Source organism: Neodiprion fabricii, chromosome 2, assembly GCF_021155785.1.
Source record: "Neodiprion fabricii isolate iyNeoFabr1 chromosome 2, iyNeoFabr1.1, whole genome shotgun sequence".
NCBI classification, from domain to species: domain Eukaryota; kingdom Metazoa; phylum Arthropoda; class Insecta; order Hymenoptera; family Diprionidae; genus Neodiprion; species Neodiprion fabricii.
In genome coordinates, this window is record NC_060240.1 from 31,792,696 (window position 1) to 31,816,555 (window position 23,860).

General features: G+C 36.0%; 1 protein-coding gene and 1 long non-coding RNA gene across 16 annotated transcripts in view; one reads left to right on the plus strand and one right to left on the minus strand.

Moving 5' to 3' along the window:
- The window catches only part of LOC124175707 (patronin), a 40,403-nt gene that overhangs the window by 13,374 nt on the left and 3,169 nt on the right, over positions 1-23,860 (plus strand). For 6 of the 15 annotated variants that reach the window (XM_046556128.1, XM_046556129.1, XM_046556130.1 and 3 more), the window contains 24 exons: positions 6,147-6,242; positions 6,342-6,557; positions 6,812-7,266; positions 7,641-7,756; positions 8,723-8,833; positions 9,960-10,041; positions 10,158-10,377; positions 10,497-11,013; positions 11,130-11,296; positions 12,339-12,515; positions 15,202-15,335; positions 15,405-15,558; positions 15,683-15,881; positions 15,967-16,199; positions 17,019-17,193; positions 17,285-17,565; positions 17,646-17,942; positions 18,063-18,299; positions 18,410-18,587; positions 19,408-19,527; positions 19,992-20,087; positions 20,648-20,746; positions 23,058-23,291; positions 23,378-23,660. In XM_046556128.1, the coding sequence (XP_046412084.1) occupies positions 6,147-6,242; positions 6,342-6,557; positions 6,812-7,266; positions 7,641-7,756; positions 8,723-8,833; positions 9,960-10,041; positions 10,158-10,377; positions 10,497-11,013; positions 11,130-11,296; positions 12,339-12,515; positions 15,202-15,335; positions 15,405-15,558; positions 15,683-15,881; positions 15,967-16,199; positions 17,019-17,193; positions 17,285-17,565; positions 17,646-17,942; positions 18,063-18,299; positions 18,410-18,587; positions 19,408-19,527; positions 19,992-20,087; positions 20,648-20,746; positions 23,058-23,291; positions 23,378-23,660 (4,877 nt within the window). The remainder of the gene's footprint in view (positions 1-6,146; positions 6,243-6,341; positions 6,558-6,811; positions 7,267-7,640; positions 7,757-8,722; positions 8,834-9,959; positions 10,042-10,157; positions 10,378-10,496; positions 11,014-11,129; positions 11,297-12,338; positions 12,516-15,201; positions 15,336-15,404; positions 15,559-15,682; positions 15,882-15,966; positions 16,200-17,018; positions 17,194-17,284; positions 17,566-17,645; positions 17,943-18,062; positions 18,300-18,409; positions 18,588-19,407; positions 19,528-19,991; positions 20,088-20,647; positions 20,747-23,057; positions 23,292-23,377; positions 23,661-23,860) is intronic. The other 9 variants (XM_046556133.1, XM_046556134.1, XM_046556137.1 and 6 more) reach the window with 9 other exon arrangements.
- LOC124175723 lies at positions 15,200-16,437 on the minus strand. Its single transcript, XR_006869220.1, has 3 exons — positions 16,134-16,437; positions 15,972-16,043; positions 15,200-15,875 (listed from the first exon to the last, which is right to left on the minus strand). It is a non-coding gene; the product is annotated as an uncharacterized LOC124175723 (long non-coding RNA).

Consider the following 23,860-nt stretch of genomic DNA (forward strand, 5'->3'; position numbering starts at 1 on the left):
AAGAGATTAATTGGTCATTGACAGTAGTGCAATAATATAACACACTCGGTTGCTGGCAGGCTGGCTAGATATTATACATAGATATACATATAGAAGGGAATGGGTATTCGGTGGCTAATTATTTCAGTCCGTTCTGCAACGAGTAATCTCCTATACGAGAAGAAGGCGCGTGCTTGTGTTCGTATAAACAATATATTTGTATTATACAATTACGCCGACTTGTATACGTTATATATACGTGCAATTACCGTAACTACGTCTACGTATATTCACATACCTATGTGCTGTATTACTGATGACGATGAATCTTTTTATAGGTTAATATCATCACAAGTCGACTACTTCGCGTTACGAGTTTATATCTGTGCATATATATATATACGTATATGTGTATATATACATATATATATACGTATAATTATATATATATATACATACACATAGTTACAATATGTTACATGCGCACGTGGGCAATGCAATGACATTCACTATAGCGCTATAAGTACCTGCATAGATACGTCTAAAGTAGTGCGTCCTATTCTCGTTTTGTTAAAATAAACTCCCCACTGTCGCTTTTTGTACTCTGAAATTTTCAATGTTCTTACTCTTGTGTAATGAATACATGTTACACACACACACACACACACACACACACACACACACACACACACACACACACACACACACACACACACACACACACACACACACACACACACACACACACACACACACACACACACATGTATAAATTAAAGTCTGATTAAATATCCGGATTGAATTGATTGTCGTAGAGAGTTTTATTGTGACATGGGGAGGAAAAGAGAAAAAGAAGTAATTCTTTATTACACGTGATGCATGTGAAAAGATTTATCTGAAAATCAGTCGCGGAAGCACCGGCAACACTTAATCCGTGTCACTCCAGAAGGAACTAGTCGATCCGTTTCCTGCACTCAGATTGATTTGCACTTTGGTAGCTCTTAAAGGGTTTTATCTGCAGCTATTTACTCAGCTGACTCAGACTTGTTCTCCGTACCGAATTATGCCCGAAATATACATGTATTGTTGTTCTTTGCTCAAATATATGATAAGGTATATGCCAGGCATGCGTATTACGCATACCCTGTCTGTCCGTTGAACTTTTCACGGTGAAAATCTTTTATCTCTGATTATTTATATGTACATATGTTCTTAGTGCGCGGCCAACGCTTGCTCATACCGAGATAAGATAATCGGACACGTATAAGATTATCACTTCACTTTCGCAAGAATGTTTCGCAGATATGAATCTCCACGATAATAGTTACGAACTTAAATTCGTGTATTATAGGTATATTAATTATTTTACGGCTTTCGTCAACGATCCACCGTTGAAAATCGAGGATTACGAAAGTAGCAACGTTAACCGACAATTTAGTGAGTTGAAGTTTGCTAAAGTAATGCTGGAAATGGTTTTCATATTCAATTTACTTTCTAGATCTGGTCGCGGAAATTGCAACCCCCTACGTGATCCCTAATATATCATGCAGATTACGCGTACACATGGTATACCTATATACGTATAATAGTCGTCGTTAGTCGAGTAACGAAATTTTTATACAATTCAAACCATTTTTCGGTAAAAGTAACCGCGCATCGCCAACGAGAAATAAGAAATAAACTTACGATGAGAATCCCAAATAAATATTATTCTACGTACCTTATGTACATTCCTTTAATCGGTGAAGCGAATTCTTAAGCACGCTCTAAGTTACTCTTTAAACTTCCAAGCCACGTCATTTTATCCCTATGATTTGTAGTTTGATTGCCTGCCTATTCTGCAGATAACGTTCCATTCATGTGCCATAATTTTTTCCCCCATTTTGTACCTCATGCCGTGTACATTCTGTTTGAGAGTCTGAAGTCCTTAAAGAATTTCAGACAGTCCCTTCCTTCCCTGTGCAAATTCTTCAAACGATGATTACTTGAGCGAATTTGAGTGGATATTATAGCAGCTTCTATCGAAAAAGGCGGAATGTGGGCAGATAAATACATCAGGTATTAGATTCAGTTTGCCCAAACTGCTAATATCGAGGCTGAAGGCGTCGTAAATTATTTAAATATTTCCGTTCATAAATTCAGTGTGTTGTTATAGTTGCTATAATGAATCAGCTCATTCTAGAAGTTATTTTTTTTGTACATTTAATTCTGATTCATAATTAAATTCTCGTGATCGACGCTGCATGCAGGAAGAATCGTGCAAAATAGTATATATAATTAAATATACCACATGCATGTACCAGAATGTACCTACAATACTAATTTTCTTACTTACCTATTTACCTATTTACCTGACTACCGCGTCAAGGTTATAACTCCATTTCTTATTCATAAGTGTCGGTATGTGGGAATTAATTTGCCATTCTTAACTCGCTGCTATTAACTGCGCCCCCGACATGCGAAACGTTTAACTAAACAATACCAAATTTTAATACACGTATAGTTCCAAGTATATGGAAAATGTATCGAGGGTCAAGATAGCCAAAAATTCAAGAGGCCGTGATGAATTGAACGTAACAGCAACGCCAAGTATTTAAGTTATCACAGGAAATTATATACTCTCCAATTTTTTTTTCTTTTTGAAATATATATCTCTTATTCATATTCACAGATTCACTTTTGTTCAGGGAATATGAATGTTAATTCATCTTGCGAAACAGGAGCAAGTATCATTTTTATTGCGATAGTACTTTGCATGTTTTGTTTCAGTATAAAAATAATTCGAATCGGCTTCTCACAAAAATAATCTGTACAAATTTATTTTTGAAGCAAAATCGCGCTTGAAAGGAAAAATTGGATATCGAGATTGAGCACGAATTGCGAATTCTTTTCAGGGGATAAATCATAACCAACCCGTTTCAAAAATGTAAACTGATTCAGATAAGAATTAGTGATTCGAAAGTTCCGAATTTGCAAGAGTTGAAAAAAAGAGTTTGGATTAAATACCAACGAACCCATTCGGATACCGGTTATTATGTGGCGACAACGGTGCATAACGGACTCGGGGTGGGAAACGGGTAAATATCGTGTTTCTCGAGGCTCTTTATTCAGAAAGCAGGAGGAACAAGCTGCTACCCAAATGACGATGACCAGGACTGAGGATCGCTTCCGGAGAGATGATAACACCTGGCGTAAAGTCGAAATCGAGAATCGAGAACGCGAGTCAATGACCCGAGGAGAGATCAACCATTTCCTTTTAAATATATAACGCGTATATATCCGACCGTCTTCCATAAAGAGGCCTAACGCCGCTGCGTGCCAGTTTATGGCAAACCCCATACGTATATACGTTGTACGTAAATGTAATAACATATAAGTCAACGATACGTTGTACATTCATTAGTCAGACCACCGAATCAACAGCGATTGTGGCGACTCGTATATTTCAAGGCGTGTTAATGTCAAAAAATACGATGATTTTTTTAACAATTATGCAAGCCACGCATGAATTCGTAAAAGCAAAACGGACGAGGCAGTGAGAGTAATGATTTTTTAACTGCTATAGACAAAAACGGAAACCTTATAGCCTCGGAACCTGTCATTTTTAATCAGTGATTAAGCATTGCTGGTATGTCATAACGTTCGTTCGTGTTATTGGTGGGCAGGCTATTATAAGAATATACCGTTACCTACTGTCCACTGCCACATCGAGTATACATAAATAATCATTTCTCCTAATTATATAGCTGGTTCAATAAATTTCTATACAGATTATATTGCGGAGAACCAGATGAAGTGTAGATTCAATTTTGTTATATGCAAGCTTCTCTCCCCTGCTACGGGTATTTAGGTATTCACGTATTGTTAAAATTAGTTATACCTACGAACACTTCGATTTTTCGACGTCTGTATTCCGCGCGCACGCAATATTCCTTCATAATGTTATTCATAATAATAAGAATGAGAGAAAGACGGTCGCTGTACGCACGCTAAAGCCTTTTGTACAAGTAATGAAAAGTAGATTATTCCTAATCGTAAGAAGACTTACGTTGCCAAGTCTCGTTATTGGGGGGTTGAAATAAAATAGAAAAAACAAAATTAAAATAATTCAAAGGTTCTCTCTCGTAGGAAACTCTTAGATACATGTATTATAGCTACGCATAGCTGTTGAAGATTTGGAGAACAGATTGCTCTTCGTTGGTAGTAGTGTACTTGTCTCATACATGTACGTGCCACATAAGTAGGTAGGTATTTCCTGCTTTACGAACGAATGATTTTTTCTCGAGGCCGAGTGACGACGACTCATACATACTTCGCTTGTCAGATCACCTACGGCCTTATATATATATTTAAATATATCGATCTCTTTACTTGGTTCGTTCGTGCGGTTAACAGAGTCGTAAATTGTATGTTATTTTTCGCCGTCTTCCGCGTATTACCGATTCTGGATCATGGAATTAGTATTGACTACCTGAACCTTGATGAGGCAAGGAAATGAAACCAAAACGGTGATGTATCAGCTTTTGATGAAAATAGTAACAGTAATAACGATAACTCTGAAAGAAACTGCTGCAATTAAAGACACAGTAACAGTTGTATCGACTGCAGTTGACAACGTTGAAAATTGTTCGAACAATTAAATGCGACAAGTTTTTCTGCTGAGAGCAATCTCTGAACGCTACGAAAAAGGAGTTGCAAATGCATCATTCGGAGAGAAGTTATTACACCAGCTTGTCTGTTATATACGCGACCTCGAAGTCCATAGCAGAAAACTCGACGTGGCCTCCTCCTGGGACTACATCCTGTTCCTCTCTGACTGGAAGCGCCACTCTTAAGATTTCGACGCTATTATAAAGATAACTGAAGAGATTCTCGAGACCGGCGTCGCCGTTCGTATTCACCACCCCAGAGTATCAGAGAACTTGACACGTCTGAACACTAGAAACAATATACTATACGTAGGAATATCGGAAGTGATCTCGGGACGGCAAGTTGAATAAAATTAACCAGGAAAGAGGTGATTTAAATTTTGGGAAGATATGAGTATTTCTTCTATTCCACACTTAAATCGAAATGTGGTTGATGAAACCTGAACCTTTGCTCATACGTCACTGCTTTCATCCTTTACTTGCGTCGTCCTTAAACTCACCGTGTTACTATTTTTCCACTTTGCAATTAAAGGGATGTGGTATACCGGTGTCTCCAAATGATCAATTACTGGCTTATCGATATATCTATCCTCTTATCATCTTATAAATTCTCCAACATAGAGTGGTTGTACTAAGAGGAGGATAAAACTGACCTGCGATGGTGTCATGGTCTAAATTTATCAAACGGTGGACAGTTTATAGGTACATACAGATGTGCACGGTGTTGGGCACATGCTTTTTATACGTGTATGTATATTGTAATAACGACAAGGATGAAACGCGTTGTAGCTGGTAGCTCTTGGAGTCGTCTTCTCTCTATAATGTACCGCGACACGCGGTGATCACAAATCACAATCAGTTTGTTGGCCTGTGCTGCAGCGGCATAAGGAGTTACAATGGAATTACGTCACATTGACAATCCCAGAAACCAGGCCAGGGTGACGACGATGATTTTGTCTACGCGTTGCGATGACACTGTTCTTTTTCTGATGCTTATGATACTCGATTCCAAGTTACTAGTAGTTCGTTTATTACTCCCGAATTTTGCAATAGAACATTAGCTAGAGAATTCGAGTATTTATTTCCTTTAACACTGGTATGCGAAAAAGAAGAATAAGAATGAATATTTCACGGCCTTATGTAAAAACTATGATATTAGTCCACGGCTCCGGCATGAGTTCATTGTCAATCGACACCTCCCCGATATTCTTATCTCGGATAAGGTGTGTGTATATACCTGGTGAACCAAGATGATATGGATGCGTGCAGATAGCGAAACATGCGAAGTGGGCACTTTTTCATCTCATCGTTTAGTTTTAATCTGAACCCAACTCTTTAGACGTTATGAGATAATACCAGGGGAACGATATCTCATCTTTTGCACGAAATTTTCACGCGCTGGTTTCTCTAGAGACTGTTCAACGAGATTGGATGGGCGTTATTGCGAATTGAAACCACTGTTACAATAATGGCCGTTATTCTGCGGTAATACTAAGTTTTTATACATTTTTGTTCCAGGCCAAACAGCGTGCCTCCGTGAAGTGGCTGCTTTCCAAGGCTTACAACAACAACGTGCCGGACAATCTACGAGAGCCGTACTATCGTGATCACGAGGTACGTTATCGGTCGAATTCTTGGTTTTTTGATTGTTTGATTCATTTTCAAACATTGTTTTTTTTTTTAACTCTACCTACCTTCTATCACTTATTCTAGGATCAGGAACATTTGAAGCCACAGATAGTCCACTCGCTTTCCAATGCAGAGCTCTACTGTTTGGCGCTGGCCAATATCTACTCGGATCCAAATTACCACAATCAAAACCACCTCGGAATTCTTCAAGCCCTTGCAAGAAAAGGTGTCTTTGTTTCCGAACCGAACAACACTCAGCTGACCGAAACTATCCTTATACAAAATTCACCACTTAAAATGGTTTGTACATACTTCCTAAAATTCTATTTCATATTTTTATAATTTCGGTTGGTAAAATAGAACGTACGGTTGGATCATCGTACATATGCTATATTAGCACGATGATAGTCCAGAAATGTTTGATGTCAATGTTTGTGCTATTGATCAGAATATAAAGTACCTGAAGTACAAAAATTATCAAGCCAACGATCAAGGCTAGATGAATTTAATTACAAGTTCACCAGCATTGATTCTCATAATTTAATTTTTTTCAGTCGGCGCATATGGCTGTGATAGAAGGTTTGATGGTGCTTTATGCAAAGGAAGTAGTTACGGGAGACTGTGTAGTAGCTACAATTAGACGATTTAACCCACAAAGTAACCTGGAAGTGCCGACTGACCATGAGCGAGGACTTCTTCTGTGGATCAGCGAAGCCACTCGGGCTCTAGTTGCCAAGATAAAACTGGAAGAAGGTGCTGGGGATAGATCCCGACTGCCCGACTTACCCTCTGCCACTGATTTCCAGTCTCTGTGCGATGGTGTTGGCCTTGCTGCTGTAGTCGCATTTTACTGCCCAGAAGAGTTGAATTGGAAAGATATTCGGATATCTAAAAGGTTATCCGTCGCTGATGCTCTACACAATTTATTGCTGGTCCAAACGTTTTGTGCCAGATGCTTACCGTACTCTATTTTTCATATGCAAAATGAAGATGTCACCTACATGCGAGGGTAAGTAATCAGTGTTCAGGAATTTCGGGGGTAATTTACACTGGTTTATAAGTACGAATCCCTGAAGTCATTTAAAATGATTTTAGAATAACTCTGCTCCATTCAGTAAATTTCGTACAACTTTAATCGATTTTATACGTTCAAGCAACATTAGTTAATCCTCCGTATTTTGAAGTCATGTTTTATGTGAGACTTGTTGATTCTCAATGATTTCGTATTGTATTTCATGACTCGATTCAAATTTCCAATGTACTGTATTCGTTAATGTCAGCACTATGATGAATTTAGTTATACATATCTTATGAATACTAACTAAATTGCATGAATTGTAATTGTAACGTGTATAATAGTATATCTTTCTGTTTTCTTTCCAGATCTATGAAACAAAATTTGATTGTTTTCCTGGCCGACCTGTACAATGTGTTAGAAATTCATCCAGTCAAATCAGTTCGTTATCCAGGCGATGAAAGGGATTCGCAATATTCGAACGGTACATATGGTTTTAAAACATTTGACAAAAACAAAAATTAATATACATTTCAGATACAGTTTGAGCCATATTTAGCAATCGCAACGAAAGAAGCTTTATTATATATCAGTCGACTGTACCACTTATTCATTGAAATTTGTAATTTCGGTGATGGTTTCGGTGTTTGGTGATGGTTATCGTACAAATAATTTATCAAACTTACCTCATTAAATGGTTATTTTTTTAGTACTGTTATGTTTACAATTTACACTTCGAACTGCAGGCAATTATTCTGATTATGAAATATGATAACAGATGATCCCAAGCTTTGCTTACGAAAAATTGAATACTATTGTAGAATTAATTTTTCGTTACGGTAAGTCATCTCTTGGACTTACAGTTTTAATTTACGAATTTGCACAAATAGCTCACATTGATTTATGACAAAACTTCCCAACTACTTTATTTTCCTAATTGTTTCTCATTAAAGAAAATATCTTAATTCATATGAAATGAAATGGTGTTACTGCAAATGCCTCATATGCACATCATAATATCACACTTTTTCATCGTGTCATTTTATTCGATGTGTTACATTTTTCTCTTAAAATTTATAATCAAGTTTAGAATTAAATTGCCTCTAGTTTGAACGGTATATAACGCTTCTTATCAGTGTCAATACACACAAACATCTTAGAATAAGTAATAGCATCAATTCCCGAGCATTGAATGATCCGATCAGCAATGAAACACGTTTAACATCGACTTGTAATAATGTAATAAGTGTATTCTTACTGCAAAGGCACGAGAGTCAAATCTAGAGAGAGAGGTAGCTTAACCCTTAATAATGTTAAAGAAGTATATCAATACCTACCTATCTATAATAATTGCATATTTCTATGGCGTAACCTCTTGATGCTTGATCAACAACGCTATCTGCCTTCCTCTTTCATCACAACCTATGATTCGGTGGTGCTATGGGTCCAGTTTGCCCACGCAATAGCCACGGTGTAGCTCATAAGCGCAGCCTGCCTCAGTCTATAGCTCCGATACCTGACCTACGAAGCAACCTCTCCGTATCCGCTCCAGGCTTCACAGGTATACAAGATACCTAACAATTATCATCTATTTCATTTCCTGGTGTCAAATCTCTTTTCTATTACGTTTTTTTCATTTTTTCATTCGTTTACTTTTTCTTTTTCGAATGTAGAATTGCTAAACAGAAAATTCTACTTCACTGTTTCTGCTGTGTTAAGAAATCTTTTCTAAAATATCTTGAGATGTTGTTTGTCGGTAATTCTATTGCTCCTTGTACTTGTCAACATTTCGAATTGCAATTCAAGTATTTTCAAGATACTTTCCAAGGTATGAAAATTATATTCTTGATCATCATAGATTGTATAATGAAATTTACTGTTTGATGGCATACATTCTTGAGGTATTGTAATCAAGCCTGAGTTTCATATGAAAATACTCTTCATGAAATGTTCTCATGCTCAATAAGTAGCCTCACTTGTAAAAATGACAAAGCAAAATATAGGCGCACTGCTTGTTACTAATAACGGCTTGCGTAACACCGTCTTGTGAAAATTGGCAAGTGACACATAGCACGTAGGGAAAATTTTTGAAAGTTTGAAGCACAAAAAATATCGCCTCCACAGCTTGCTCTCAAATTGGCTTGAATATTATCTTATTTTGCATGTGTTTCTTCTTATTTTCATATTTATTCCCAAACGGAAGTGTAAAGATTTGATGTTGTACCAGATACATTTCATATGTCTTTGGTTTGTGTGATTGTTTTGCAAAGTTTCTTTGTTTTATTTTATTTCTTTGTTTCATTTGTTGCGTTTCACATATCAATTTGTTTAAATACGTTCCTTGTTTTTTCACACACACAAAACTTTAAACATCCCATACTGTACTAGAATTCGTCATTTAATTAGCAGCAAATAATTAGTCTGATCATTAGAAATATTTCGTTATAGTGCTACATAGTTTTTTATTTTTAAATTTCGACTGTAAATCTTAATAATTGTACATAATTGAAAAATGTTGCATGTTTGTGAACAATGAACAAATAATGCAAACAATTGATTGAACTAGGTGAAGTAAAATCAGTCACTGATGGTCTGTGCATATGCATATTATGCAATAACTAAGATAAAATAACTAATCTACCATTTTAATGTGCTAAGTATTTGCTATTAATTATATTAATTTCCAGTAATGAAAACACCGTCCTCAAGTTCTGTTAAAAAATCACAATCGTTACAACAGGCGATGGAAAATCAGTCGCACGAAGACAGGTAATTGTTGAAGTGAAAATATTCTTCTTTTTTTTTATTCAAGTTGTGTCAATATTTTGAACATATAACTTATTCTCGATCACAATGCATAAATTGTGATACTAACTATTTTACAGGAGAGCAGGAAGCGAAGATAGTTTCGTCGTCCATAGAGGCAAAGGAGTGCCTACTCTGAGCTCCGTAACTGATGAAAAGCTCGCTGCTCGAGCAGAAGCTGCTGGTCGGCCAAGTAATTGGGAAGACCAGAGACGTAGTTCTTATGCAGGCAGGCGTTCGAGGAGAAATAGCGTTACTGATGATTCTCAACTTACAATTGAGAACTTCGGAGGATCTCAGGTGACCAAGATTAATTTAAATACCTACACTGAATCACTATCTCTTGTATACTTGAAGAGTCTCACATATAAGCTGGAATATTTCAGATTTTTTCATTAATCGGATATATTTACTTGCAGGATAATTTGCACAATTTTGGACGAAATCCTGACAAGGAAGTTGGAGGGCACGTAGGACGCCATAACGTTGCTGAACCAACTCTTCCTGCCCGATCGAGTGTTCAAGATGTTTATGGCAGTGGTGTGCAACTGATTCTATCAGACAATGGTTATAGTGCAGACGAGCCACCCAGGCTCAAGCGACAAGCATCTAATTCGAGTCTAAACAATGTTACACTAAAAAATATCCTACATTCCAATGAAAATGATAGTAATGTGGACAGTAACAGTTCGAAATTAGCCAGCTTTGCTCAGCTCGGTAGACAGAGCTCTGACAAGGTCATCAATTTCACTTATTCCAATCAAGAGAAAGACGACAACCTTTTGAAAAAAGCTGGCATAGTAGCAAAAAAACAAGTTCAAAATAATGGCAGCACATCGGGCGAAAAAAAGACAACATTCGCCGCACTCCCAAATACGACTACGTGGCAACAACAGAGCAACCAGCACATGCAACAAGCCGAGACTAATACTACTGGTAATTTATTATAATATATACCATTCGATGCACATCTTTATGTTGCAGACGCAAAAGAATTTGGTGTTTTTCAAAATAAGTTCGACAAGTAACATTTTATAATTGAAACCGTATAGATGAAAATGGAGGTAATACAGTCATGGCATCACAGTTGAATAACATCAGAATGAAACTTGAAGAAAAACGACGTCACATAGAAAACGAAAAGCGAAAAATGGAGGTTGTCATGTCTAAGCAGCGGCAAAAAGTTGGCAAAGCTGCATTTTTGCAAGCAGTTACCAAGGTAATGTATAATGCATGGAATTTACAGTGCTACAGGATTTTACCGTTGAAAATATTTCTTTTGAAAGAAACAGCACCTCAATCTGATAATTTAGATTTAATATTCCCCTGGGATAACGGAACTTTTTACTTATTATTTAAAAAAATAAAGCACCAAGTTTTAACAGCCACCTATTGTCCTTAGGCTATTGTAGTTTTGCTAATGGTAAAATCTGCATTGCACAGAATGTTTTTTATTTCCTACGAGCTATTTTTCAATTTACTCCATGTATTCTCTCTCCTTTCCCAATCAATTTTAAATGACTGTGTGGTTATTTTGTCTATTTTCCTTATTCGACGCCTACATGCAACGCTGTATGCAAGCTTCTCAGTTTTCCAAACATGCAACAAACAAATCAACATCTTGCACATATCTCGTTTTATTCACACTTATCAGATTTCGAATGTACGTAGAACCTTTCTACTTTTACTTGGTACTTTCTACCTTCGATAGGATAGAACATATACGTTCGTAATAAATAACTTTTATACTCACGTTCCATGTACTAGTTTTCACATACTTCATCACTTACGTTTCTTGATCGAATGAATGTAAGTATTTCTGTGTTAAAAAATGGTTTATCGTATTAAAATTGTGTTGATAGGTGCTGGAATGCATGAGGAAAGATATTGTGTTTATTGTTTTACTTTTTGCGCCGAGGCCAATTATTGATTGAAATTTTTTGGTACAATTGATGTACTGTTCAATGTGCGATTGTAAATAAAAAGTTTATAATATATTTGTAAGCACTTATCGTATGCTACAAATGGTTGAATCAAATATTACATACTGGCATTAAAAAAATGTAAAAAATATTTTAATTGCAACAGTCAGTCGCTGTGCAAGACGTTAAATTGTTTTGCAATTTTATTCTAGATTATCATTTGCTAGTAATGTTTCAAACTCGTCGAATATAATTTTGGCCACGGATGCGACACACGGTGTTTGGTGTGTGGTGGAGGCGTTTGTACTTAACAAGGCACACTGGTTGGGCTGGTTCCAGGGTAAGGTAAAATCCCCTTCATCGTCAACATCAGGGGGTGAAAGCCCTGTGGAATCTGTACCCCCCAGCTCCATTACTTCTGGAAATGTAGGGTTCATCCCTGCAAGTAGTACAGAGACACATCTCGTATCCAACCATCCCCCTCAAGATAAACCACAACGGCCCTTTTCGCTCAAGGTATGCTTTAGTATACAGGCGGCGATTGTACATACACATGCACATTTTCATTGTTTAATTTTTTTCTACGCTTTTCATACCATTCACGATCGGCACAAAATGCTTGCTTCGCTGATATTTTCATTTTACAATATTCATGTCAGAATTTTTATACAATACATATGAAGTTGAAACGTTTATTTTTTGTTGAAATGCAACTGTGGTGCAAAGCTTTCCATGGTTTTCAACGCTTATCTGCAATATCTCCATTTGTTTAAATAACATTTTTTAATCTTAAGCTGTTGTCTTTGCAGCAGCAAGATTTGCCGAAGATCAATTTCTATTTTAGGAGTTTCTATTTCTATTTTTAGAAGCTATTGTTTCAGAAAGCATGTATAGAATTGCATTGTCTCATAGTTTTTCTTTTGTTAATTTCTAATATCCCAGTTCCATTCCCGACACGTATGTATCTGATTGTTCTCGGTGATGGTCTAATCCGGTTTATTCACTTATTTCATACCCATTATTCTCAAACCATCATGCAGATAACCGTGGTTTTATATCTAAGAAATTTATAAAATGTCTTACTCGTACTATAAATCCCAAATGATGAAAAATGCATTAATGGTTGTAAAAAGAATCCTATAATATCATATCGTGAAGGTACTAACGGTTTTAATGTTCCCAATTTCTTACTGAGTTTTATTCTAAAATACATTCAGAATTTGTAGTACATTACCTCACATCTTCATGTCTACTAAAAAATATGAATCATTTATGTCAAGGAAACACAGTTGCGTTGTTTCGTATTCGTCTGCAATTCATGCAACTGATTTTGAATGTGAAATATGTGTGTTGGGAACATCTTAGTTACCTAAGATATGATATTGATCAAACAATAGGATGAATATGAATCTCTGTCGAGTGACATCTTCGACTTCTATCCCAAGCAGAAGGTCTGGAACAAATATGGACGATTGCTTGTGGAATTTCTCAACTAACTTATTTGTGTCGTATGTTGAACAGGTTATTATTTATTTAAGCAATTTTGAATCAACAGGTGTGTGTTGTCAACTAATCATAAGGGATTCAGATCGATTCAAGTTAAACTTTTCTCATCTCTTGATGAGATTCATTACTTCTCAATTATTGTTTATTAATCAAGTGCAAATTGTTTGGAATGGAAGGAACAAATTTTTTCACTAAGGCTTGTGAGCTATTCAAGAAATGAAGGCACTTGAAGAGCAAGGAGAAAAGCATTCTGGTGTACTGTGTATATATTAAAATTCAAAGAACTTTTTTGTAATTATAATGAACAAAGATGGCCTTGGTTCAAGTTGACAGCTGAATACTTTTTTATAATGTGATAACTTCATTGATTACTTTTAGGTTTCGGGTTCAAAATTATCCAAAATGTTCGCTCATGCTATTAATAATATATTTTTTTTAATATCCTTATTAGTACCAGCTAAATTCAGCCACAATAGTCAAGATTGTGTCCAAATTTCTAAATCAAATTCTTCAGCAGCATCAAGCCCAGTTGAATTAGTTTTCCAATCAAATTCCCCCACTGAAGACGAGTCAGCTGATTCAATAGAAACATTGTATGGATCTGTAAATTCACAGGAATCTCTGTATTTGTCTGTTACTGATAGTGGTAGTACAAGAGAATCAGTTTATGAGGCTGTCGAAGGAGAATATGTTACAGAAATTGAAGAGATCAAGCTTTCTGACCATATTAAACCTCGATCAAAGCTTACTAAGTACAATAACTTTGATTTTGACTACTATAAATATTTACCGCAAACGAAACTGGAGGATATTGTTCCGTATCAAATCATGACCTCTATTACCTCGCAAAATTTAAAACCAGAACTAGCAGAGGTCTATTCCAATCATGGTCAGGAATCTGTAAACTCATTGAGCTCTGTGATATTGAGCGATGAAAGTTTACCAATTATCAGCGATATTGATTTGAAGTATTTTGATTGCGCTATAAATTCTCAAGCAAGTATATCGAGAGAATTTAACAACCCTGTGAAGCTAGATAACACCTCAGACAATGATGAATTGGAAAAACAAAAGTACTCTCAAATATTGCATAAAATTGACGATACAGGGGGCTGTAATGAAGATGCCGTGAGAGACCAAACAATGGGTTTGATTCCCGATTCACTTCTACCAAGATGTACAATATATTCGAAGGTCATGGAAGGTGGAAAGAGTCGCGTTAGAGAAACATCTATAAAATTAGCCGATAATGAAGCACTTCACAATGAAAAGCGTAAAATTAAGCTAGTCACTTTGCCTCAAAATCGAAATAGTTGCAAACGCAAAGTAGTGCTTGAGACAATAAGGTAATTTAGAAGAAAAAAATGGGGGAAATTTTTAACCTGATGTATTTGTACTAATGATAGCTATAGTAGGACTTATATTACAAATAATTGTAACAAACCAAACGATTGAAATATTACAGAATTTTAGTAAATAATTTCGTATAAAATATATTGATACGTAGACACCGCAATCTATTACGGGAACGAATGTGGAAACCTTAGAGCTGGTAGCTGAGTCGGGCGATGATTCATCTCTATCAGAAAAAGAAAGCTATCAGGTTTAAATAAAAAAAAAAAATGTGCAGCCTTCATAATTTGTTAAACAATAGCTAAATTGTATTTATAACTCAACTGATTGTTTAAAAACCCAGGAAATCAGTGAAGATGTGCGAGATGTGGAACATAAATGGCTTGAGCAGGATGGCAGTGCACCTTTTATCGAAACACGACGCACACCAGACATTGAGAATATGGACATAGATCAGTACCATGAGTCTATATCACAGTTAGTATTTCTATTACTATGCTTTAATTTATATTTATAAATTTTCACATCCCATTTCACTTTTTTCAGAATGAATAGCAGTCTTAGCGAAATTCAAGCAGATATACAGCGGCTAGCCAATCAACAAAATCAAATTCAACAACAACATTTAATGAGCCAACATCAGCAGCAGATGCAGCAACAACTACAGCAATTAAAGAGTTTAAGCCAGCAACATATGCAGGTAAAGGCAACATGTTACAACTGCCAGCAGGAAGAGAAAATTACTTTGTAGATTCTCTGTTCCTTTATTCTGTTTATGTTAAAATGCACAGATTCTAGATGGTAAATATCAATTTATTGCACAGAATTATGCCATACCACCAATGAATTCAATACCAACGAGAATTCAGGACCCTCAACAGTCACAGTTCTACTTACATGATCATGCGCAATCTCAGCGACGAACATGGGGTCAACCGTTACCACCTGAAAGCTTAGCAAACGAAATGGCTGCGGCAGGTTATCAGCAGCCAGTTGAACTTCGATATAGTCCACAGCCTGCAGGTATAATTTGTTCACTTGGAAAGTTTTTGATGCTTTTTATTCAGAAGACCGAATAATTTGCTTAAATAAAACTGGTGTCATTCAGCTTACCAGCAGGACTCACGACTGTATCAAGATACGAGGACATGGGCTGCGCCTCCTTCTCAGCCAAAAGGATTCGTACTACATGAAATAGCACCGGATCAGAGATATCTCAATGGTGGCGATCATAGTCTTTGTAACAACCAAATGAATCGTTCAGGTTCTACTTACCCTACACCTGCCACACTGTTCAATACAATGCCACCATCATCTGCCAGTCCTCAACATCGAAATGCGGTAAGTATAAAAGAAATAATAAATTACTGAAACTTGTATAATTGGATGAAAGTAACTTGACGAATTTCATAACTTTCACTTGACTTCGCATCAAATTAACGTTGGTGTATAAAGTGACAAATAAGCACATTCAGCAACAATACTATAGTAAAATCTTTAATCTCAGTTTATAACTTGGCACATCTTGTATGAATGATTGTGAAAATAACAGTACCTACCTGAAGGTCAGATTTACTTCAAATATCTTTGGTCAAAACGTACGTAGGTTTTCCCCCTCCAATATATGGTATAACAGTGATGGTATATGCTGTGTCCAGAACCAGTTGGTGACGTAATTTACGTTTATAGACATAGTGTTGACACCCAACATGGTAGAGTCTTCCCACACTGACGTTCTAATACCTGACACCTACAGTTTGGACCACGACTCGTTTCCCTACCTGATACAGATATTTATTTAAATAAGATGTATCTTTTCTATTCTTCCTCTACCACTAGTTCACACAGTTATAGTAACAAGGTGTGTGCACGTTGCCTCTTGTCATACTGACAAAAACCTCATACTATAATCAATCGCGGAGAGTGAATAAAAGTTTCATAATTGATAAACTCTGCAATTGTACGCTTTAGTTAATTTGTGATTTTTGAATATTGATCACGTTTTTATTAATCTACAACCCACACATAAACGCAGTGACTCATCTCTTAATTTGTGTTTTGCTCAATTTTAGATTTGAAACATCTTTCAGTTGAGCCAATTCGTGTGTTAATATTTTCTGAATGTCCAAAAATATATGAAATCTGTGTTTCTGAATCTAGGTGCACAGAATTAGTCAGCTAATGGGTGAAAGCCCAGAGCAAAAAAGACCTACGGTCCACCATATACCCATAACATGCGAAAGTCCCACGGAGAAACGCCAAGCACCTGTACTGCACACTCCTGTCCCTGCGCCATCAGTTGATGATATGGAGCCTCAAAATATTTCGTTTATTGGTGAGTAGCAGAATTCTCTTGACTGGGTATATCGATTTTTGATGCGTTCAGAAATGGAGTAGTGTTTGGAATATACGCTAATATTATTTAGGAAACGATGACGATCTCTCACACGGAATTCGTGGCTTGAATATCACATCAGGCAGTAGAACGTACAGAAAACCCTCACCCACGAGACCTTCGATATCTAGAAACTCTTTTCAACCGCATTCGTCGCTACGAGAATCAGCGTCTCCGCCATGTGCAACGCCCGAAATGTCAGCATTTGATACCACAGATCCTGGAGAGAAGGGATTCTACATATCATTCGATAACGACGCACCCAAAAAGCCTAAGCCAGCACTTGGGCAAAAAAGAACGTCTCCGAAGAAGGTAGTCAGTGAAACCAATGAAAACACAAGTAATGCCAACCCATTTTTCTTGTTATTATTTTTCTATCTTCTTCCAAATAGGAAAGGACCGTTTCTTCCTATATCGAGCAAGAAGACTTTACCGTTAGACCTGAATCTCCACCAGCCAGTGCTGCAGAAAGGCAGCGGCAGCTTGAGGCTCAAAGAGATTTGGAAAGAGAAAGGATCAAGCAAGCAGAAGAGAGAGAGCAACAACGACAAGAAATTCGAGATAGGGACATGCAAAGAGAAATGGAGAGAAAACGCCAGAGAGATAGACAGAAGGATAACACTTCAGTTAGCCGACAGGGAAGCGGAATTGGACTTGTTATCGGAACTCAACTAGCCAATCCAGATCCTGTATGTCATTGTACATTTGCATATCTTTGTTTATTTTCGCACATGTTTTATTTATACTATTGATAAATCTATATTCTGTTATCGTTTGTCAATCTTTGAAGACAGTAATTATACTTTTAGAACTCACTGGATGAAATGGAGAAGAAGAAAGAACGAATAATGCTGCTGTCATTGCAACGGCGACAACAGCAGGAAGAATTGAAGGAGAAAAAAGAAGCTGAGGCGCAAACTCGCAAAGAACAAGAAAAGTTGAAAATGGAGGAAAGGGCACGTAAAAAGGAGGAAGAAAGACAGAAGAGAGCTGCGATTCTTGAACAATATAAGCTTAAAAAGGCGATTGAAGAAGCAGAGAAAGAGGTAATTCTGTAAATGTTGAGTGATCTAATAATTTTTTTTTTTTCGAATCGTAACATTATTCAACTTACAATTAGTGGGATGTACGTTTTCATTCTGCTCTTCAATTTCAGGGTAAAATCATTGACAAAGAACTCTTGAATGCGATAAAGCCAACAAAGCTACGTAACAAAACCACACCCAGTCGTCCTCGACCGAAAACAATTCATGTGGATGCGGGTGCTGATTTAGATTCTGGAACCTTGACGCCAAGCCGGGGGAAAAAAGGATCTTCATCTAATCTTAGCACTGGTGAGTTAATCGAAAAATTATTCACCAACGTCCGATGTGATGTGTTCTCTACTCGCATTAATTGACGCCATTGAAACTAAGCACATTCGTAAAACCACAAAGATTGAAATTTTATTTAAATTTCAACTGATACTAAGGGTACTTTCATAATTTGGATAGGTTTCCTTTCAACGAGTGATCAATTATATGCATAATGTGGTACTAAATATACCCAAATGTTATAACTACGTTGATATAATGCACATTGATGTTGCAAGTACACGTTTCCTGCATGATAAAGTTGACACTAAAGCAATTTTAATTTAGCAATATATGTGACAATACTACGTAAAAAAAAAAAACTTATCGTTTGTACATGTATGTTCTATTATTAGCTAAATCTTCACAGCGCTGAATGTTTTCTTGATTACACTAGTTTATTGCAATACATACATCATGTTGCCTATATTTTATCTGCTATTATTATTTACATTTCTCTACTTGCTTTGATGATTGAACAAACTCTACATTATCAGACAAAACGCGATTCTACTTAGTACAGATTTAATAAATAAATTGACCAATGTCGTGAAATTAGTCTGAATTCATGCAATAGATTAAAGATCTTATAACAAATGTGACTAGATTTGAAATCAATTGAAAATCGGCTAATGAACAAATTAATGAATCTATAATCATTTCTGTACGGTTCCATAATAAAATTCGATAACCTGGATTGATCACACCAGAAATGCAAGTCTTCCGATTTTGACTTTATCAACTAGACTATGATAGAAAACTCAGTAAAAAAAATTGTTGTGCACTAACACACTTACCATAGCGTCGCTGATATCCCCAACGATGAGACGGGACTACTATCGTGGCTCTCAGGATAGTCTTACTGCCGCCCACCTTGATGACCGTCGCTCAGGTCCCCTTTATCGAGGTGGCAGCCTTAGGGGTACGCAGTACACACACTTTTCACTCCTCTCACCTTGTAAAACAATTACACAGATACCAACAACTTGACAAAAGTCTTAATAATATTTTATCCTTTACACTTTTATGATTTACGCAAAATTTTATATCTATTACCAAACGCATAAGGTCATGGAAAGTTGCTTCCCTTCACCAACTTTATGATATTTTTATCACGTTAAAACACCTGATGATGTTGATGCTATTCTCTAATTCGGTTGAGTAATCAAGATTTTGTTGAGTTGTTTGTCATAGTTAATTTTTAGTTTGTTTTTGTTTCCCTCGGTATAATTAGATGTTATTTATTTTTTACTGTATAAGCATGGTTTGAGTGCAGTTACATTATGAAAATTTATTCATACGTATAATATTTGTATACAACTTATCTAGCAATAGAACTCAAATGGCGAAATAATAACTCATTGTAATAATACCGATCTATTTTAGTTTCTTCTGTAGATTCGCCAGATGATGGTAGAGGATCTTCGCCATGTCGTAGCGTTAATCAACTCGGTCGTCGTGGTTCTTATAAAACATCACGAGGTAAGTTTAGTAAGTAAGCGAAAAAGTTTATGGAGAATAGATTGATCGTTTTTTGACCTTTGGTATTATAAGAGTAGAGCTGTTTCAGGAATCTCTATCATGTATGGATCGCCATGTATATGAATACCCACTTACCTACCTACCTATATCTACCCTGCTGATATTTAAACAAAACAAACAAGAACACAAAATGAAACCTTTTGATCATTTATCAATGATTGTGTGTATGGTTATTTCGGGTATGAGTTATTATTCAGTAGTGGCGCCTGTAGAAAACCCTGTTGATTTTAGAGCGGAACATTGTTATGCACCATTTGCACCGATTGGTATATTTATTATTATTATTGTTATTTTCATGGTTGTCATTACATGAATCTTATTTATTATACCCACGTGTAACTTATGGAATGGCCTGTATGGAAATATTGTCATCTTTTGCCTATTATACTAAGAGTACTAAGAAAAAAGAAATGCACAACGAAAGCATTTCCCCAAAAAATGTATTATTGGCACTACCTCGGTCTCGCCGGTGTAACAACGGAAACGTTACGTTATTACAGATGCACAGGAGCCTCAGCAACAAGTTAGAGGCAGGCCTAAATACCCAACTTACCAAAACTTTAAGGGGAGAAAGTCTAATTCGTTGATGAATTTGTGTGGTAAGGAGAACAGTGAATTGGAATACATACGTTTACCCCTTTTTCTCTATCGTGCAACAATTTTCATATACGTATATGTATATGTATATGAATATACATGTATGTTCTTTACACCGTAAAATTGTAGTAGGCTACTATGTATATACATATTGTAGTTGCATGGTGTCTCAGGTTAAACGCACAGGTGGCAGTTGTACACGTATGTCATATTGGTATACCCTACATGTGTATATTCCACAATAAACGAGACATTGTTTTTCTACATCTATCTCAAACTTTTTTATATGATTCACGGGTGAATTAATAGTTCTGAAATTACGTCTTCCATAAAGCTCTAAACTTTCACAAGTGCTCTATCATACCATGAATATGGTATATGGAATTGTGGATACAGTTCATGCGTAATATTTTATTTTTTTCTAGAAAACGTACCAAAATTCAATCAATCAACATTATGGTTGATGTGCAGTATGTAACTGATATTTCACTCAGAAGTGGTATAAATTTCTCAAATCAAAGTGACACTGAATAGTTTTTAAATTAGTCTGACATATAAATTAAATTTTGTCATCTACCTTTAAGGAAAATATTTTAAAATCAAGTCTAAATTTACTGAAATATTAAGAAAGGTATATCGATTTTGAAGTTCAAGCAACATTTTACAGAATGTCTTGTTAATTTTTATTTTCTTGGAACATACAAGAGATGCATTGAACGTTTTCCAAGTGATTATTCATTTCGATAGTAAAAAATTAGCATAAAAAGCATATGAATATCTTGACAGTTTGTACTAGTAAAAATATAATTCAGCATACCTTTTTCTTTGATAGTATGGCATTATATATTCGCACACATTAGTTCGATTATTGTGGAATGCACCAGGTATACACATATGTACAATATATTATATATACACGAATTGCACTGTTTCTATTCATAGCCAAAGTCTCATTAATAACTTCCAAACTAGACTCTGCTTTCCCACAAAATTATGGTAACGGTAATGGTATTCCTATTCTCAGGACACCTTAAACATGCTAATTATTCCTATACTATGTATATAATAAAATAGGTATATATTGTTATTATCTGCATAGTATTAACCCAGTAACAAAGGTTTTTTTTTTAATTATGTAATACCACTAGTGAGACTTTGACCTTAGTTTCAGGATATGAAATTTATTTGCTAGCGTAGCTGCAGATGTTCAGTTGAAGCTTGTCGGGCTTTGGTCACTGTATAGCACCGGTTATGGGTTATTGTATAATCGTTGTATTTCAGATCAAGGTCGGTGGTTCCAGTCTAATATTTGGTGTTATTTTTCTCTCATAGTTAGGTTTTACATCGTTAATATTGTCATGCTTCTTCTTCGAGTTCTTGATAATTTGTTGTTCAGTCTTTCATGTACTACATTTGTTTCAGGTATTAATTGTTAATAATAATAGCTAGTCAATCTCTCGATATAGACGAATATGTGTGGAAACAACAAAGAAAAAGTTAGGAAAAATTACATAGTCAAATGCCATTATTTACGTTTTAGTTCCCATGTTCTCTTCTACAGTAAAAATAATCATAAATAAGTACTTGGTTCTTATAGTCAAATGGTATTTAAATAGTAAAACAACAAAAAAATAGACCATGAACAGCTACTTATTTATTATGCAATCAGCTATTCACAATTTGATGTACAAAGTATTCATAACATAAAGAGTCAAAAACTTGAGAAATTCTATAATCGCACTGGAATAAATAAATGCTGTCTATAAACTATGACTATTTTTCAAAAAAGTATGTGATAATAGGTTATACCACATTGAATAGCACAGACCATTAATCATAAACCTGAAAGTTCCACACGTTATATCAATATTTAATTGAGCATAGAAAATTTCTTATTCATAAGAATAATATTCATCAGCTTTTCATGTAAACTAAATGTGTGTACATTGGGTATGCGGAAATTGTCATGAAATATCGAATTATTTAACTCAGCAACAATTAACGTGCTTTAAAATGATGAAAATAATTCTGCTGTAAAAATTACCTTATGATATCGATATGTATGTTATGAGTTCTTCTGAACAATGCAAGCAATGAAGATGGATATAGTATATGTACTTATTCTCCAAATGAAAAAGAATTCGTAGAAAATCTCTCAAACACTTGTTACTAACTGTGTAATGTAATGTTCTGTAAATACTTATCTAAAAAAAAACAGATAGAAAGAAGCAACTTGCCACTAGATATTTTCTTGCCAGTTTTATTCGCTCCTGCGAGTATTCCATCTTCAAATATTAAGGCTTGCGTTCACAGGTTCGAGTAGTGATCAAGACAGTATGATGTATCGGTACACAGATACGGACAGTGGGCTGGGCAGGGCGACACCTCCGAGACGCGCACCGAGTCCAGGGATGGGCAGTATGAGGCATCTACCGTCACCATCTGGCCCCGGATCACTTCCTCCAGGCCTTATGACAAAACGAAGGATGTTCGATGACGGAAGCAGTGATATTAGCAGTACTCCTAGTTCAATGATGGATTATAACGGTAAGAAAGTAGTTTACATTTTTCTTCCAGGCTAACTTATGTGTATCTATCACTTATCTACCTCTGTCTGTCTTTGTTCTTGACAGGTCCACGATTATACAAACAACCTACCACTAAGTCAAATAGAGGAATTATGTTGAATGCTGTAGAATACTGTGTATTCCCCGGAACAGTGAATAAAGAAGCTAAAAGGAGGGTACTGGATGAAATATCCAGATCGGAAAGCAAGCACTTTCTTATTCTCTTCAGAGATGCCGGTTGCCAATTCAGAGCTCTCTACTCGTACTGTCCTGACAAGGAAGAAGTTTCTAAACTTTACGGCACAGGACCAAAGCAGGTCAACGACAGAATGTTCGACAAGTTTTTCAAGTACGATTGTTCTTTTTCGTATTGTACTTCACCCTAAAAAAATACGTTATGATTTCACTAATTCAATCATTCCGTAAGCAATTCGCCACCTTTTTCCCCACTTGACTTGAAACAGTATTTTTGGACTTACTTCGCTTTTCCACCGGTCAACATTACCTAAGTTAGATGTCTGTTCTACAAACGATATATGATAATCCTGT